Raw genomic sequence first — 17529 nt, 5'->3', positions numbered from 1 at the left:
ATGCTGAGAAATAAAACAATTTAAGCAATACACAAGTATGCAGAACAATACAGAATTTACATTAAAGTACGCACGTTTTCTGCTTATTGGGACCATGTTTTCCAGATTGCGGAAAAGTCAAGAATCTAAATCAGTCAACAAAAAAAGGTATGTTTAATGAGAGAAAGTACAGTGCGCCTATGAAAACGAACCACTCTGAATAACTTTTGACCTAATGATCGGATTTTAACGTACTAGGACTCAATCTTAATGGCTCGAGGGGATAATCTCAAACATGCCAATTAATTGGCGCAGACGATAATTAAAGTTACGAAATCAGACACAAAAAATTACTTTCTCTGACTAAACATGCATTTTTTTCAACGGATTCGGATTTTTGACCCCCCCCCCCAAAAAAAAAAAAAAAAAAATACTGGGATATATGGTCCCCGTAGTTTAGTCAGGAGAACGATCCAAAGTTTGAACCCTTTAATGTTAATTTTATTTTTTGCTTATTTCGCCATATATCGAGAACTTTTTAAGAAGCGAATTGAAAATATTTACACGCACATTTCATTTTTACAAAAGACAATTCCATGTAAAAAGTAAATTTTAGTAAATATTTATAATTTTTTTATTTTATTTAATAATAGTGGGAAAACATTTAGAATTGTAAGGTATAAAATTTTTCACGCCTTTTTTTTAAATGTAATTTTTCATAGCGGAATACAAAATTTTAGCGAAATCGGTTGAATAGTTCTTGAGAAATTGAATTTTAAAGAAGTCGAATATTTAAAATTAAATTTCTCATGAACTATTCAGCCCATTTCACCCGAGTTTTATATTTTGCCATGTAAATTTATGTACTTTAAAATGATTTTAAAAATAAATTTATACCTTACAATTCAAAATATATTCGACTATTTCTAAATTAAATTAAAAAAAATATAAATATTTAATAAAATTTATTTTTTCATGGAATTATCTTTGGAAGAACGAATTTTATAATTGGGTACAAAAATTTTTCAATTTATTAAAAAGTTCTCGATTTATGGCGAAATACGTAAAAAGTAAAATTAACATTAAGGTGTCCAAATTTTGGATCGCTCTCTTGATCAAACTATGGAGACCCTATTTACCAGATTGCGGCTATCCCCCTATATTTTGGGGGCGTTTTTGTACGTTTTTGTGATTGATTTCAACTTAAAATATCGTCTGTACTTATTAATTGATATATTTGAGGTCATCCCCTCAAACCATAATGATTGAGTCCTAGAACGTGAAGATCCGATCATTAGATCAAAAATTAGTCACTGTTTTTGTGAACTCAAAATTCATTTCATACACTTTTAAAAAGAGAATTATTTTGAAACTAAAAATAAATTAACTATACATAGATGCTCATCTGCAAGTGCTAGCAACTCACACAGTTTAAATTGCAAAATAAAATAAAATTGTAAAAAGCGAAACAAAATTATAAATTTTAAAATATTTACTACTTTAAATATTTAAAAAACTCAGTTTTAAACTGTAGTAGTTCGCAGTTATGCATTTTATTTTATTTTTATTTATTTTAAAACTACCGTTGAAAAACCGACCCAATTTTAAATTTACGACTATAGACTCCCTAGCTTTCTAATTTTGACCTCAACCCAGAGGACAGGGAACTCCTAGATCAAGCATTGGGGAAAACTAACAATCGTGGAGGATTTTTTTGATGGAACTAACCAGCATTTGAGTCACATGGAGAGGAAAACCACGAAAATCTCCCACGATTAGTTCGCCGGCAAGGAGATTCTAATTAATGATTCGTCAACCACTGAGGATTGTGGTCGGTGTAGGATGTCATGAGCATTTTATCATAGCTTGATAAGAAAATGTATAAATATATTTCGATTGGAAAATCTTGACTTTCTAATATACAGGAATCACAGCTCGAAATTAAAAACAATGAAAATAGTTACCTAAATTTCACTCATTAAAAAAAAAAATCGAATTTTTTTTCTTCTAATTTTCAAAATATCTGCAAAATGACTTTCTTTTTCTTTATTTGTATTTGACTTAGTTAAATTTAAATTGATTCATAAAAAAATTCATTTACTTGATTTATTGGGAAGGCACTCAAAATATTTTAAGTTCTCCTAAATTAAATAACCTAAAATATTTATTGTCGATGTAATATTATAAAAATATTTTTATTTTTATTTAAAGCGGTAGTTAACAAAAGAAACTATCCATTTAAATTCAAACATGCTATTACTTAAGCAGGAGCACTATTGACAGACAAGCACAATACAGATTCGGATTTTAATGGGTAAATATGGGCACTCCTTAAATAGTTTTCTCTAAAATAAAAAATCACACATTTCAAGTAAAAAATTTTATATTCTTTTTTTTTTTTAACCCATAAATCGAAATCTTAACTTTTATTATAGAATTTACATGAAGCCATTAAATTATTTAAGTATGAAACTTTGTGACTAATTTTAAAATTTATATAGAATAATTTTTAGGTACGAAATTGATATTTATTTAAGTTTTATCTGTGTTACTCTCTACCAGTGTTAAGTCCGAAAAATTATAAAAATGTGTTGGTATTTTTTTTCCGAAATAAAAATTATTAAAATACTAATCGTAAGACTTTTCATGTATTCCTTAAAATAATTTAAAGATTTTTTTTCTTAGCCATTAGAATACAATGTATGAGTAACAAGTTAAAATTCTCAATCTTTTGTTTGAGATCAGACAAAATCTCAATTAATAAAAACTTGAAAATGCCCATTTAAAGCTAGTTTAAATCGAAATTTACCAGAAAAACTCATATTTAACGAATATACTGCTTAAAATTGTCTAATCTAATTCAGTTTTTATGTACAAAAATGCTTAAAAACACTCGGAAAAAAAACCCTAAACATTTATCTCTGATAAGCAAAAGATATAGATCTTTTCCTTACAATAACTTCAACAAGAAGGCAACTTATGCGGTATTTAATCTTAGAGTAAATATATGACCTACCAAGATTTACTTATAAATAATATGACTTAACTCCAAAGTATACAACTTCAAAACCAAGGAATACAAAAAATTAATACAGTCAAACCCCGCTATAGTGAACATGGTTTATAGTGTACTCCCGGATATAGTGAACGAAATGTTCGCTTCTGTGCCTTGCTACACACGTATAATGTTATTTATTGTGGATAGAGTAAACCAAAAAAAAAAAAAAAAGAGACGAAGTTGAATTTTCTTTCTTCGACTGATTTATTTTCTTCTTTTTTTTTTTTTTGCAATAATTTTGAAATTTCAACTTCAAAATAAATACATATACCGTATTTTAAAACAATCTATAGCAATAAGCATTTTTCTTGTTTGCTTCATTATTGAATTGGTTCAGCATTCAAAGAAGCCGCAATCGTCCAGTATCTGTACAAATGCTTCAAGTCAAAGCCGATGAATTTGCTAAGCGATTTGGTGAGCCTACTTTCATGAGCTCGAATGGCTGGTTAGACAGGTTTATAAAGCGGAATAACAGAAATTCAGGAAAAATTAGTCGGGAAGTGTTTCCCTATATCTGATGTTTAGGATTGCTCATCAGCTAAAGATTACCAATTTTTTTTTTCTCCGCAAAACGAAGAGTAATAAAAAATAAAAGTTAACACATTTCTGTTACTACGTATTATTTTTCAGTGATTTTTGTATTTCATTTCCTTGGTCATTTATCTAAATAATGTGTAATAAAAGGGGGGGGGGGAGTTTGGAACTATTAGTTAAAATTGTTTACGGAACTGTTCTAGTGAAGTCACGGTTATAATGAACCAAAATTTCGGTTCACTATAGCGGGGTTTGACTGTATTTCATTTTTTTTATACGAGAGCACACAACCACTAGTAAAAGCTTAGCTGCATTAGTAGATCTGGGGAAAAAATTTAACGTATCATCATCCTTAGTTTTAACATGAACTCTTGTTTCTCATGTTTTTAAAGAAATTTCGAGTTAACATGCATTGTGATAAAGATTGTGTCGCTTACAAGTATCACCAAAAAAATCACATTTTGTAACCAGACTGTTCTATGTAGTTTATAAAATACATTAAATAAAAGTTTATTAAAAAAAACTCTAAATAAAACGTCTACACTCTGAAAACAACAGATTAAAATAGTTCGAATTGGAATGAAATTTAAAGGACTTTTTATTGCTATCTAATATGAGAATTATTCTAGCATTTGTGTTTTAGTGATTTTTCATGAAACTCTCGAAGTCTAAATGCAATAAAGTTTTCTTTATTTAAACTTTTAAAACAATTTCAACAATCCAAATGTAATCACCATAATAAAAATACTTATCACGAATAAATAAAGAACAGGAAAATAATTAATATATGATTTTTTTTATCATGCAGATGAAAACTCAAATAAATGTTAAAAAAATTTATTCTAAAGACGTTGTTTATACCTATCAAACAGAAGGAAAATGAGCTAAAATTCTCACTCTTAAAACTAAATTTAAATATTTTCACTAAAAACAATATAAACAACCTATAATTCATTCGATAGAAGAAATTTATAGCCATATCAAGTCAGCAATCAAAAATCGAACATAGGTGTATTTTGACATTAAATTTTAATTATAAAAAACACATTAATAAAATAGTCCAGATTTTGAAGCAAACGATTAATTCATTCCAGAGAAAACCGTTTTCATTCCGGTCCAATAGAATAAAGAGCAGGAGAATAATTCGAACAATGACTCACCTGTCTTTTCCATGACTAAAGAAAAGGTGTTTCACCGAGACGTTGTTTGTTTTCTCCCAACAAATATAGAGCTCAAATGAAGAAAATCCTGAAAACCTAATGGCCCAGACACATTTAATACTTCGGGATTTGCTCTAGCCTATCTCTAGTTGGCGACGGAAGATGCCGCCCGATTGGCGAGCTTCTTTCTTCTTCTTTTATCTGATGTCAACTTCTGTTTTATCTCATTTAATAAATATGAAATGACTCTGCGGGAACACTTTTAAAAACCTATATCTTTACTCCCCGTAAAGCATTTTTATGTGTTTCTCTCATCCATCAGAAGTTAATGGATTGTCACATCATGTTAAAATTCAAAAATATTTTGTTTTCCAATTCGAAAAAAAAAATTGATAAAATTTGATAGCAGTCTGCTCTTTCCTGTATTTGTTTGGAATTTATTATTTGCTTATTTATTGCTAAATTATTTTAGGGTTTAGAAGGAAAAAAATGGTTTTTGTTTATTTTTTTTGTTCAAAAGGTGCTTTGATGCCTTTATGATGTACTAAAGACAAGGGTCAACAAAAATCAAAATTTCTAAAAGCCAACCAACTTTCCGGATGTTATAGAAAATAGATAGTCGTGGTAGCTTTTTTATTTTAGGAATTTACATGAACACTATTATTATTTTTATTTAATGCGATCTAAAGAATAAAAAAGTGGTCAATATGAATAAATGGTCAGTATGGTTTACTATTATAATAATGCACAGACAGTTTAATCGAATAAAAATCCCATTACGGATTTTGAAACTTTTCTTGGACGCTCGGATTTTATTTTATTTTATAACCGTCGTTTAACAGCCGACCCAATTTTATGGGTTTCAACTTCGTAGCTTTGAAATTTTGAATCCAATCGAGTATCGAACTCCTGGATCGAGTATTGGGAGACATTTGCTTTCGTGGAGGACTTTTTGATGGAGCTAGCCCGCATTTGCGTTACATGGAGAGGAAGACCACGAGAACCTCCCACGGTTAGCCTGACGGCAAGAATAATCTAACCCATGATCCGTCTACCACTGAGACCATTTCACATCAGCACTTAGTGACTTCGTACCGCAGTGGACCGATTGTTAAGACACGGTTCCCAGCAGATCACCGAAGTCAAGCATCTCTGGCTGCGGTCAGTGAGCGGGTGGGTGACCACTTGGATCAATCTGCGTAGGAACCGACGGTGTGCGGTATTGGTCCTCGCGTTAAACTGTTCAACCGTAATGTGCTCGACTTCACGTGCAGGTGATTGGGCTACCGAAGCGGGGGTGCCATCCCCTCTGCAGAAGATCAAAATTATGATGGCATGTCTTCGGATCGTCCTCAAGGATGTTTCCCAGACCGTCGCCAGTAGCCCATTGTGCAGCTCTAGTGTGACGTAAATGAACTACAACTACAACAACTCACTTAGTGACTTCAATTTAAAATTATATATTTAAAATAACAATATTTGCAGACATATGTAAGATTATTTAATTTTATTACATAGTTATTTCATTATGAAAAAAAATTCGAACCCGCAATCTCCTCACTGAAGAGTGCTTGGCGTTGCTGCTAGATCAGTTGGCAAGTAAAGCCACAATTGCATGAATATATGAAGTTTGTGAGTCTATTACAACCCTACGAACAATTTTACCTTGGCCCCAGATGGGTTCGAAATTGGAGCGATATGTTTCCCATAAGAACATGCACTGAGGCACCAATATTGGGATGTCTAGATTTTTTAATATTGGTCCTAGAATGGCCTATATAGGGCCTACATTGACCAATATAGGACCTACATTGGCTAAATAATGGATATAAAATATTGGGTGAATCTGACAATTCTATATAGGACCGATATTGGTTGTAAATTGGCTGTAAAATATCGGGTGAATTGAAAAAATAAAGGCATTTTGAACCTTTACTGAGCCAAGATTCATGAATATTGGCCCCATGAGGGCCAAAGTTATTTTGCTGCTAGGGAAAGTACTACTTATAATTTCTTGTCTATGTGGTACGTAAAGCACATGTGGCACAGCTATGTGGTCATAAAGCACAAATTAGACAAGGACATCACAAAGATGAATTCAAGGTTACTGAGAGATTCGAACCTGTTACCTCCATCTTACAGAGAGTCTTGAGGTTCCAATTGCTTATACATATTGTACAGGTTTGTGTGGTTATTACAAACTGTGGCTTATAAGCTCTTGTCAAATTAAAGAACATATAGCTCAAGTTGTTGTTGTTGTAGTTCATTTACGTCGCACTAGAGCAGCACAATGGGCTATTGGTGACGGTCTGGGAAACATACCTGAGGATGATCCGAAGACATGCCATCACAATTTTGATCCCCTGCAGAGGGGATGGCACCCCCGTTTCGGTAGCCCAACGACCTGCGCGCGAAGTCGAGCACTTTACAGTAGCACAGTTTAACGAGGACAAATACCGCCCACCCTCGGTCCCTACGCAGACTGATCCAAGTGGTCACCCACCCGCACACTGACCGCAGTCAGTGATGCTTGACTTCGGTGATCTGCTGGGAACCGTGTCTTAACGATCAGTTCACTGCGGGACATAGCTCAAGTTAAAGAAAGGCTATTAGGGCGTCAAAAACATGCATCTAGGGTTACTGTGGAATTTAAACTCGATATCTTGACGCAACAGAGCGTTTGGTGAAACGGCGAGGTGACTGTATTCGAAATACAGTCAGACTTCTATTTAACGAACTTAAATTTTTCGAATTTTTTTGTGGAACCAAGAACATCTTGGAAATTTCTTCGTAAAATAACCTCCAAATAGCGAAGTCAATTTTCCATTTAACAAATTTTTCTTTGAGATCTACTTTCCTTATTTCCCAAAATATTTGTATACCTTTTATCATATATGGCAACGTTACTTTTAAAAAGTAACGAATAAAAGTACAAGTATTTTTAAAAAAAGTAACGAGTAAAAAGTAAAAAGTTCTTATTTTAAAAAGTAACGAGTAAGAAGTAAAAGTAAAAGTACAAGTACTGAACAAAAAAAGTAACGATTTAAAAGTACATTTCTAGGAAATCAAAAATTCAAAGTAACCTAAAATTTTATTGAATAATATTCTTATGTTCTTTAACGTTTTTGCAAAATTGTTGTTATTTGTTTAATTATTTTTAATTTTGAAAGTTATGGATATTAATTTATTTTTAAATTCGGAAGAATATTATAATATAATTTTAAAATATAATCGTATAATATAATTTTAAAATCAAATATAATCTTAATATTAAACTTTTTATGGATTTGCACGAAAAATAAATTTTATCTATTGATTTTAATTTTTAGTTTATTATTTTTATTTATTTAAATTACCATTGATTTAAAATTGTTTTACTCTTTAGAAACGTGTTTTAAAAGCACAAACATAAACAAAGCAAACACGGAGTTTCAGATAGCTTTGTGATCGTTGAGATAGTAAAAAATAATTGAATATGCAGTATAAGTTGAAACAGAAGGTATTTGAACACGAAGTCAGCTGTAAATGCATATATATTGCACATTAATTCTATAAATCAAAAAAACATAAGCATTTTTTCTTAATTAATTTTTTTTTATTTTTAGAAAGCTTACCGAGTTTTAGAAAAAAGTAACGATTTCATTCGATATTTCCGTTACAAATACTTGTACTTTTTCCCTAAAAAAGTAACGAAAGTACAAGTAAAAGTACTAAATTTAAAAAGTAGCGAAGTACAAGTAAAAGTACGTACTTTTTACTTGTACCGCCGGTACAAGTAACGAAAGTAAAAGTACTGCCATATATGCCTTTTATGCTTGCTAATACACTTTTGGGGGGAAATGAAAGCATCAAAATCCCTTTCCCTTTTGTTTGCCTTTTCAAACGAAAAACTCAGATATAATTAACAAATTTTATCAGTAGCAATTAAACTTAAGAACGCATATGTTAATGCATGCTTAAAATCATTTTTATAATAAATGCAGCTATCATTTTATACATATATTTAGCCTTTTTTAGCTGAAAATGTTCGTAGCATGGCAGTGTAACACTGGATAATGTTTTGCTTCTTTCTTGCCTTCCATGCAGATTTCTTCGATGGTTAAGATTTATAAAATAAATAGTAGATACTAGTTTACGAGATAAAGGTGTATCAATTGCTATTTTAATTATGTCTAGTGTTTATGAATTTAAAACCTGTTTTGTATTGTTTAAATATTTCGAAAGGTGATTTTCTATTTACGGAACTTTCCATATAACGAACTTATTATCGGGATTTAGCTACTTCGTTAAATGGAGATCCGACTGTATATCAGTTTTTTTCCACTTTAATTACGAAGCAAAAGCAGTTTTTATTGAACAATATATTTTCGATTCCTAATGATCCATACATTAAAGAACTCATCTTCTAAGTTGCAAAATTAATATATACATTTTGAAAAGAAAAAAAGGTCGAAATCAGATCCAATACTGAATGGATTGTGAAGATAGCCCTTCTCAATTTGCCACAGACTAATCATTCAATTTTGAGGTTGTTTAACTGAATCTAATTACAAGAAGCTTTCACAGAAATCAGAAATTTGAAAAGCACAAACCAATAAAACGAGAGAGCCGCGATGGCTCAGGGGATAGAGCGTTCGCCTTTCAATGAGGTGAACCGGGTTCGAATCCCCAGCGATGGCTGGTCGAAACGAATCCGCATCCGGCTTGCACCGACCACAGTGCTGAACGTGAAATATCCTCAGTGGTAGACGGATCATGGGTTAGAGTCAGGCTAACCGTGGGAGGGTCTCGTGGTCTATCACTCCATGTAACGCAAATTCGGGTTAGTTCCATCAAGAAGTCCTCCACGAAGGCAAATTACTCTTAATACTTGATCCAGGAGTTCCCTTGTCTTCTGGATTAGGTTCAAAATGACAAGGCTATGGAGTTGAACATTAGTAGTCGTAAACCCAAAAATTGGGTCTTCTGTTCAATGACGGATATAATAATAAAAAAAACAATAAAGAGAATATTGAATTTTAGAACGTGTTATCGCTACAAAATCAGCAACGAAATTAAAAAGAGGCAGTCAAGTACGTCCACAAACTGTTTAATAGCTGCGAACTCTAATCCTATGTCTTTAATTGGATTTCTAACTATTCAAAATAGCCCTAATAATTACTGGGGAACATATGAAATCTAATACCTCAGGAAAATCTGAATGGAATTTGAATTCTAATATTCTTTTTTATTTCGAGGTGGATTTTCATCGCTTTTACTATTTACTCGTATTATATATTTTTATATTTAAGTTCGAAACTTATTAAACTATAGAATTAAACAACCTTCGTGGATCTAAGTTTGGTTATTCAAGGAGTAAATCAGCTAACTTCACTCGCGTCTACATATTTTCTTTCTCTGGAATGATTTTCTCAAGCAGTAGTAACCGAGGGTGTGCGGTATTGGACCTCGTTAAACTGTTCTACCGTAAAGTGCTCAACTTCACGTGAAGGTCGTAGAGCTACCGAAGCGGGGTCCAGAGGATCAAAATTGTGATGGCACGTCTTCGGATCATCCTCAGGTATGTTTCCTAGACAGTCCCTAATAGCCTTAAGAAAAACCACCAGGCATTCATTGGTAAAAATATGACAGTCTTCAAATTTTGCGACCACTTGGATCAGTCTGCATAGGGACCGAGGGTGTGCTGTATTGGTCATCGTTAAGCTGTTCTTCAATAAAGTGCTCAACTTCACGTGCAGGTCGTTGGGATACCGAAGCGGGGGTGCCATCCCCTCCGAAGAGGATCAAAATTGTGATGGCATGTCTTCGGATCATCCTCAGGAATGTTTCCCAGACTGTCGCCAATAGCCCATTGTGCAGCTCTAGTGCTACGTAAATGAACTACAACAACAACCCTACTTCGAACGTACAAAATCGCATAATCTAAGAAGAATATCTTCACTGTCAGATAATTCATACATTTCCAAGCTTTTGTACTCTAAAGAGAGGTTCATAAGAACATTTAAAACAAATGTTTTATTTAAGTAGAACCAACTTTAAAGATCAGAGGTCCCACAGTGGACTGTTCGTAAGAGACGGTTTCCAATAGATCACCAAAGTCAATCATCACTGGCTGCGGTCAGTGAGCGGGTGGGTGGCCACTTCAGTCATCCAGAGAAGCAAGGTATCGATCCTCGTTAAACTGATGTACCGTAAATACTCGGATCAAAATTGTGATGACATGTCTTCTTCAAGAATGCATCCTAGACTATCGCCAATTTTAGTGCGCAATGAATAAAGTACTACCTTATTTATTGGAATTGCATACACTTGCAGGCTTGTGAGCTCAATTTAGGCTTATAAAACTTTGTCAAAGAGAAGGGCAGATAGCACAATGGAGAAAGAGACAGCATGAAGATACATCCAGGGTAACAGCGGGATTCGAACCCGCTACCTTTATGCTTTGTATGGCGTTTGGCAGGAGACACCCCTCGGCCATGGAGGTCCCGACTGTTTTTACTTAAAGACCTGAGCTTAAATGAATTTTCAAATTTATGTGCTCAAAAGATCCCACAGTGGACTGATCGTTAAGACACGGGTCGCAGTAGAACACTAAAGTCAAGCATCACTGTTTGCTGTCAGTTTGCGGGTGGATTACCACTTGGATCAGTCTACGAAGAGATCGAGGGTGTGCGGTATGGGTCCTCGTTAAACAGTTCTACCGTAAAGTGCTTGACATCACAAGCAGATCGTCGGGCTACCAAGGCGGAGCAGCCATCCCCTCTGCAGAGGATCAAAATTGTGACGTCATGTCTTCGGATCATCGCCATGCTTCCCAGACCGTCGCCAATCGCCCACTGTGCAGCTCTAGTGCGACGTAAATAAGCCACAACAACTACAACAACATATGCTCAAAAGAGTTAATGGCTTAACAGTTCATGTTAAATTAGAAAACAGAAAATCAGTAATTACAATGGAACATCAAAAAACGAAGAAGAAATTTGCACTATATTCTAGAGAACGAAAAGTATAAAACACTTTACCTCCATAATTGAGGGAAGGAATGAGAAATATTCATTGATTTTGAGGTATAAACACAAAACCTTTTCACTAGCAAGCAAGAAATTTAAAGTTGTATTGTGAAATATGAACATTGGCTCACATAAATCGCCAATTAACGCCAAATGCTTATGCACACTTTGTGCAAATGGTGATTTGTTTACTGCCTACGAATGGTTGTTTACAAAGAGATAGGATTTACAATCCATGAGCAGCTTTTCAAGATAATCCACTCTATGATATTATCACAGTCTTATCCATGACAATTGAATAGTAGTATTTTATTTACGTTGCAAAGCTGCACAGTGGACTATTTTATTTTATTTTATAACCGTCGACTCAAATTTTCGAGTTTCTGACTACTATTGTTCAACTCCGTAGCCTTGGAATTTTGAACCCAATCCAGAAGACAACGAAACTTTTGCCTCAAGTGTTGGGTGGAATAAATTTGCCTTCGTGGAGGGATTTTTGATGGAACTAAACCTGCATGCGTATTAATCGGGGAGGAAAACCACGAAGACCCCCACTGACGGTAAGGGGACTCCAACTCATGATCTGTCTACCACTGAGGATATTTTATGTCGACACTGTGGTCAGTGCGAGTCGAGTACGGAATTCGCATCGACCAGCCATCGCTGGGATTCGAACCCGGTTGACCTCACGCAAACGCTCTATCCCCTGAGCCCCCACGGCTCTCTTGAACTATTTATCAAGTGTTAAGTTCTTTCTATTCCAGCCTACTTTCAGATTTGAAATCAGTACAACAAACTACGTTAGAAAAGGTAAGCATCACGCCATATATCTGTAGCTTGTTTATCTGTATAATTTAATCTTTTTTTTATATTCTACTCGTACTCCCTGTATATTTTTCTACACACCGTTGTCATTTCAAATTTTTAAGTCTTATAGTTTTTGTGCAGCAAAACGAAATGTAGCCTTATGTTGAACACCCAAAACAGCGACGCTCCCGATTTTTTAATATACAGTCCCTATCCAAATTATTAGACGCACTGTAATATTCTATGTAAAATCCTAATTATCAGGTGATACAATACAGCTTTATTGCTTTTACGCCACTGAAACCGGTTTGCACTTGTTTACGTTCATGTATTAATAGGAAAAATTGGACGATATATTTTATAAATTCGACAATTGGATAAATTAGACGATATATTATATAAATATAGAATATTTATCATATCAGGTATTATATTACTATATTATAATAATTAGACCAAGTGATTAGACGCACTGTAGTGTTTTTACAAATGCATATTTTGCACGATTTTAAATGCAAAACTTTTATATTTAAGCATACATGCAATGGGATTTTAATTAGGAGAATTTTTATATACTTCCTATTTGTATTTATTTTTAAGGTATTGCATTACAATATTAACCAATTGATACACGAACGTAAACAAGTGCAAACCGGTTTCAGTCACACAAAAATAATAAAGCTGTATAGTATCACCTGATAATTAAGATTTTACATAGATTCTTACAGTGCGTCTAATAATTTGGGCAGTAGAGAGAAGAAAATGTTATTTTTCAGTAAGCATTAAACATCAAAAGCATATAACATAGATATCAGTAGGAGGCAAAATTAGTTGAAGTTAGCAATATTGTTTTCACCTTTTGAGAGGAGCTACATTGTTTTGTGATTAAAAATAAAGAAGCTGATTTTAAACAATACACGTACTGTTCGTAGTTGGCTTATGTTATAAACTTTTTTAATATTTGATGCATTTTTTTTATTGTTTTCGAACATGAGTGGCATGTATACTTTTGTTTGGCTTAATGTACCTGGCATTGAACATCTACTTGGCAACTGTAAGGTTGCATGGGTTACAAAAACGAAAGAAAATAGAATTTCGTGAACAAGTATAGAAATGAGACAGAATGCTTCAAAAAGGAGTTTAAAAATTTAGAACTTCTGCTAGTATCAGCGAGAAATCATGATTTATTCAAGAGACATTGGAAAATTTTAAATTTTTATTATTCTTTTACCTGATTATAGAGGTCTTCCACGTGCTTGGAAAGTTTCTTTAAAAAAGAAGAAGAAAGAAATAGCGATTCAGTAGAAAACATCATAAAATAATGCTTCTTAGTGGTCGCATAATTTTGAAGAAAAAAAGTCATAAAAAGGCCTATTATTTCATTCTTACATCAAACTATGAGTATGTACACAGCATATGTATTCATTTTCAATTTTCAGGTTAATTCTTAGCTTACATCATTTGCTGGCATCTAGCGCAAAACAAACTATCCTTAACGCATTACAAATAGTCTGGTACTGCCATCTGGTGTATAAATAATGAAATAAGCATGATTCCGGGCATAAGAAATCGCATAGACTCTTTTTGGTACGTTGTCTTTGAGCACCCGGAAATATGACGGGCACGAGAAATAGAGGACAAAACTTCACCCTGTCATTTTTTTGGGAGTAAAAAGAACTAATCTTAGTAAGACTAATTTTGATTTCATGCTTTGAACTAATGATGATAATTACTATTTTGTTACACAATTCATGAAAACCTTGGGATTCATGGGATTCATGAAAACCTTGTGAAAACTGCTGACTTATAAAATGTTTTCATAAAGAATAATTAAAAATTTTATTTTTGAAATAAAAGATATTACTAGTTTATTTGGATTCATTAGTTTGTTCTTAAAAAGAAATTCATTAGATAAGTTTGAAAAATGAAATAAAATGTTGAGAATCACGCATCTTTAATCACGTATTTTGAGTTGTGTCCATTTTCATAAACACGTATTTTGTGCTGTGTCCAATTTCTTAAACCCGCATTTCGTGCTGCCACAATTTTCTTAAACGTGCATTTCGAGCTGTGTTCATTTTCTTAAACGTGCAATTCCAGCTGTGTTCATTTTCTTAAACGTGCATTTCGAGCTGTGTCCATTTTCTTAAATATTCATTTCGAACTGTGTCAATTTTCTTAAACGTGGATTTCGATGTGTGTCCATTTTCTTAAACGTGTATTTCGAGCTGTGTCTATTTTCTTAAACACTCATTTTGTGCTGTGTCCATTTTCTTAAACGTGCATTTCATGCTGTGTCCATTTTTTCCTAAGCGTGCATTTCGAGCTGTGTCTATTTTCTTAAACACGCATTTCGAGCTGTGTCGAAAATAAAAATCTCACCAACGAGATAAATAACCTTTGGAATCTACCAACTCGAGTATTCAATTAGATTTAATGCAAATTACCCAATTTTAAAGCCGGATTGTTCCAATTTAATGCCAACCCGCGAGTTCTGCATTTTTTTGATTGGTAGAGAAATAACAGTTAAGATAAGCTTAACTTGTTTGATATTTTCAGCTCTCAACATGATAATCAGGTCGCATGTATTTGTTTAAACTATTCCGTGATAGTCAAAATCATCCTAAATCAAATTTATCAAATCAAAAATAAAACAGTAAATCATACAAATTTGCTACCACTTTAAACAGTAAAAAAAAAAATCTCCGTCAAAAAATAAAAATTAAATTTTGAAATGAAAGAGTTTATTTATTTATTGATTGATTTATTAGAGTTTATTATGAAAGAAATAATTTATTTATAAGAGTTGAAATACTTTAGAATTTCAGTTACTTGTTGTACTAGGTCCTATAAAGCACGAGAAGTTATTGGTGATCTGGCACAGTATTCGACTTAAGTCTACATACTGTATGTTTTTGGTCTCCTGGCAATCGTACCAATCAACTAGCATTAACTTTGAAAAAGAATAAAATACATAAATAAACGAAGCAGAATTAATTTCAACTGTTACAGTGCTGAGAAAGGATTTGGTTAGGTCATAAACTGCAAAGATGAAGAAGCATTGCTCACATTTTTCATTTAGTAGACTTTTTAGTTACTATTCTGAAGAAGGGTGCATCGCTAAATCGGTCACGGTGGCTCAGGGGATGGAGTGTTCGCCTCCTAATGATTTGACCCAGGTTCGACTCCTAACGTTGGCAAACCAATACGAATTCTGCTAGCGGATCGTAACAATTAAATGTCCTCAATGGTAGATGGATCTTCATGGATGCTACATGTGACTAAAAAGTAGTGGTAAAAACTCGATTCATTTTTTATTTATTTAATTTATTCAAACGTAACTACCACTGTGACATACATTGTAAATTATTCATATTTCTAGCAAAAAAAAATATTATCTGCAATCACTTTCACTAGTAAACTAAAAGAAATATGCTAAAAAAAGTTATTTTTAATCTCTATTAATTGATGTTTGTTTTCTATTAATCACCACGTTTTAAATTTTCTGTCTCCTGTGGGGCATCCCTGGAGTTATAATCCCTGGTTAACCGTGGAAGGTTTTCGAGGTTTTGCTCTCCATTTGACTCAAATGCGGGTTAGATTCATCAATCCTTCACGGAAGCAAGTTTGTCCCAATACAAACATCCTGGACCCTTGTTTACTAATTTGGCTCAAAATTACAAGGTTACGGAGTTGAACATTGATAGCTGTTAAACGAAAAATGAATCGGCTGTCCAACGCCGTTATAAAATAAAGTCTCAAAATGGAATGTTTGGATTTGGTATAAATCAATCATGTCTTCTTTTTTTTTTTTTAATCCATTTACATTATTAGAGATTTCAATTCCAGTTTAAAAACATTCTAATTCTAATGGAATTGAAAAAGAAAAATTACGAACGTTTAATTTTCGTTCTTTTGCTGTCACTGAAGTCCCAGTATCGTGTGATATTAAAGAACGTTCACCCCCATATCTGTCTCGCTAACTTCTTTGGTTTAAACATAACATCATTCGCATTATCTCATGAAAAAATTAAAAAGTGGTATCCAATTTGTTTTTATAGCTAACAAAACTGTTGACTTTTATTTTCAATTTTTTTTTAAAAGTGAACAATTACCAATTCTGAAGTCTTCATTATATTCACCTGTGTATTAACACGTTAATGCCACGCTAATTTTTTCATGGCTTGCCCATCTGGCCACAACAGTAAATAATTACAAACTGAATTTGAAAGTTTGACAGATTTTGCTAGTTTTTTAAAAGGTTTATCGGGACATATTTGAAAAAAAGAGGTGAATTATATAAGCTTACGATTTATTTAGAAATAGTGGTGGATAAAAATCTACTAAATTGAATTTATTAAACCAAGAATCACAATTAATAAACTACCACTTGAAAATATTTGTTCGCTGTCCGGAGCAAGTTAGCATCTCTGTGTATATAAATAAAACTATTTTTGTGTGTTCTATATTGCATTCATTTCTGCAAACCATTTTAGTAACGATAATAATATAAAAAAATTAAAAATTTGCTCGAATTATGTGTTTCTAATAATCTTGACTTCACCAGTCACCGGTGACCCCCATGGCTTTCAACGCGTTAATCATGTCCTGAAAAACATCACCAAAATGTCACGTTTCGCCCAGAAATAATCCAAAAACTGTTACAGCGAAAAGGAGAGGTAAACTGTCCAAAAAGTGGTACGTAATCTCTTAATCGAACGAAAATCACGAGCTTTCCCGATTAAAAAATTCGATTCATGCTTCATTTCAAATCGATTCTGAAACGTCAGATATATTATTCAAAATGAATGATTAAATGAGCTACAAAATAATTTCTTAAATGTTTCGAAAGTAAATAACAAATTAAATTCTTTATAGTCATAATAATAATAAAACATCGAAATAAAAATGAGAACAATTTTATATCTTATTCCACGGGGAAGTAATATTTTATTGTCTCGGAGGAAGTCTGAGTCAGGTA

The 17529-nt window shown here is 32.9% G+C and overlaps 1 protein-coding gene across 1 annotated transcript in view; it reads right to left on the bottom strand.

Moving 5' to 3' along the window:
- Positions 1-4890, bottom strand: part of LOC107440181 (Golgi-associated plant pathogenesis-related protein 1) — a 49832-nt gene extending 44942 nt beyond the window's left edge. Inside the window, exon 1 of the mRNA XM_016053027.5 lies at positions 4732-4890. Within this exon, the coding sequence (XP_015908513.2) occupies positions 4732-4744 (13 nt within the window). The 5' untranslated portion in view covers positions 4745-4890. The remainder of the gene's footprint in view (positions 1-4731) is intronic.
- Between the last annotated feature and the right edge of the window lie 12639 nt (positions 4891-17529).

This window comes from Parasteatoda tepidariorum, chromosome 3 (assembly GCF_982258835.1).
Source record: "Parasteatoda tepidariorum strain Cologne lab strain chromosome 3, Ptep-v5.0, whole genome shotgun sequence".
NCBI lineage: Eukaryota > Metazoa > Arthropoda > Arachnida > Araneae > Theridiidae > Parasteatoda > Parasteatoda tepidariorum.
This window is presented reverse-complemented; position numbering and strand designations above follow the sequence as displayed.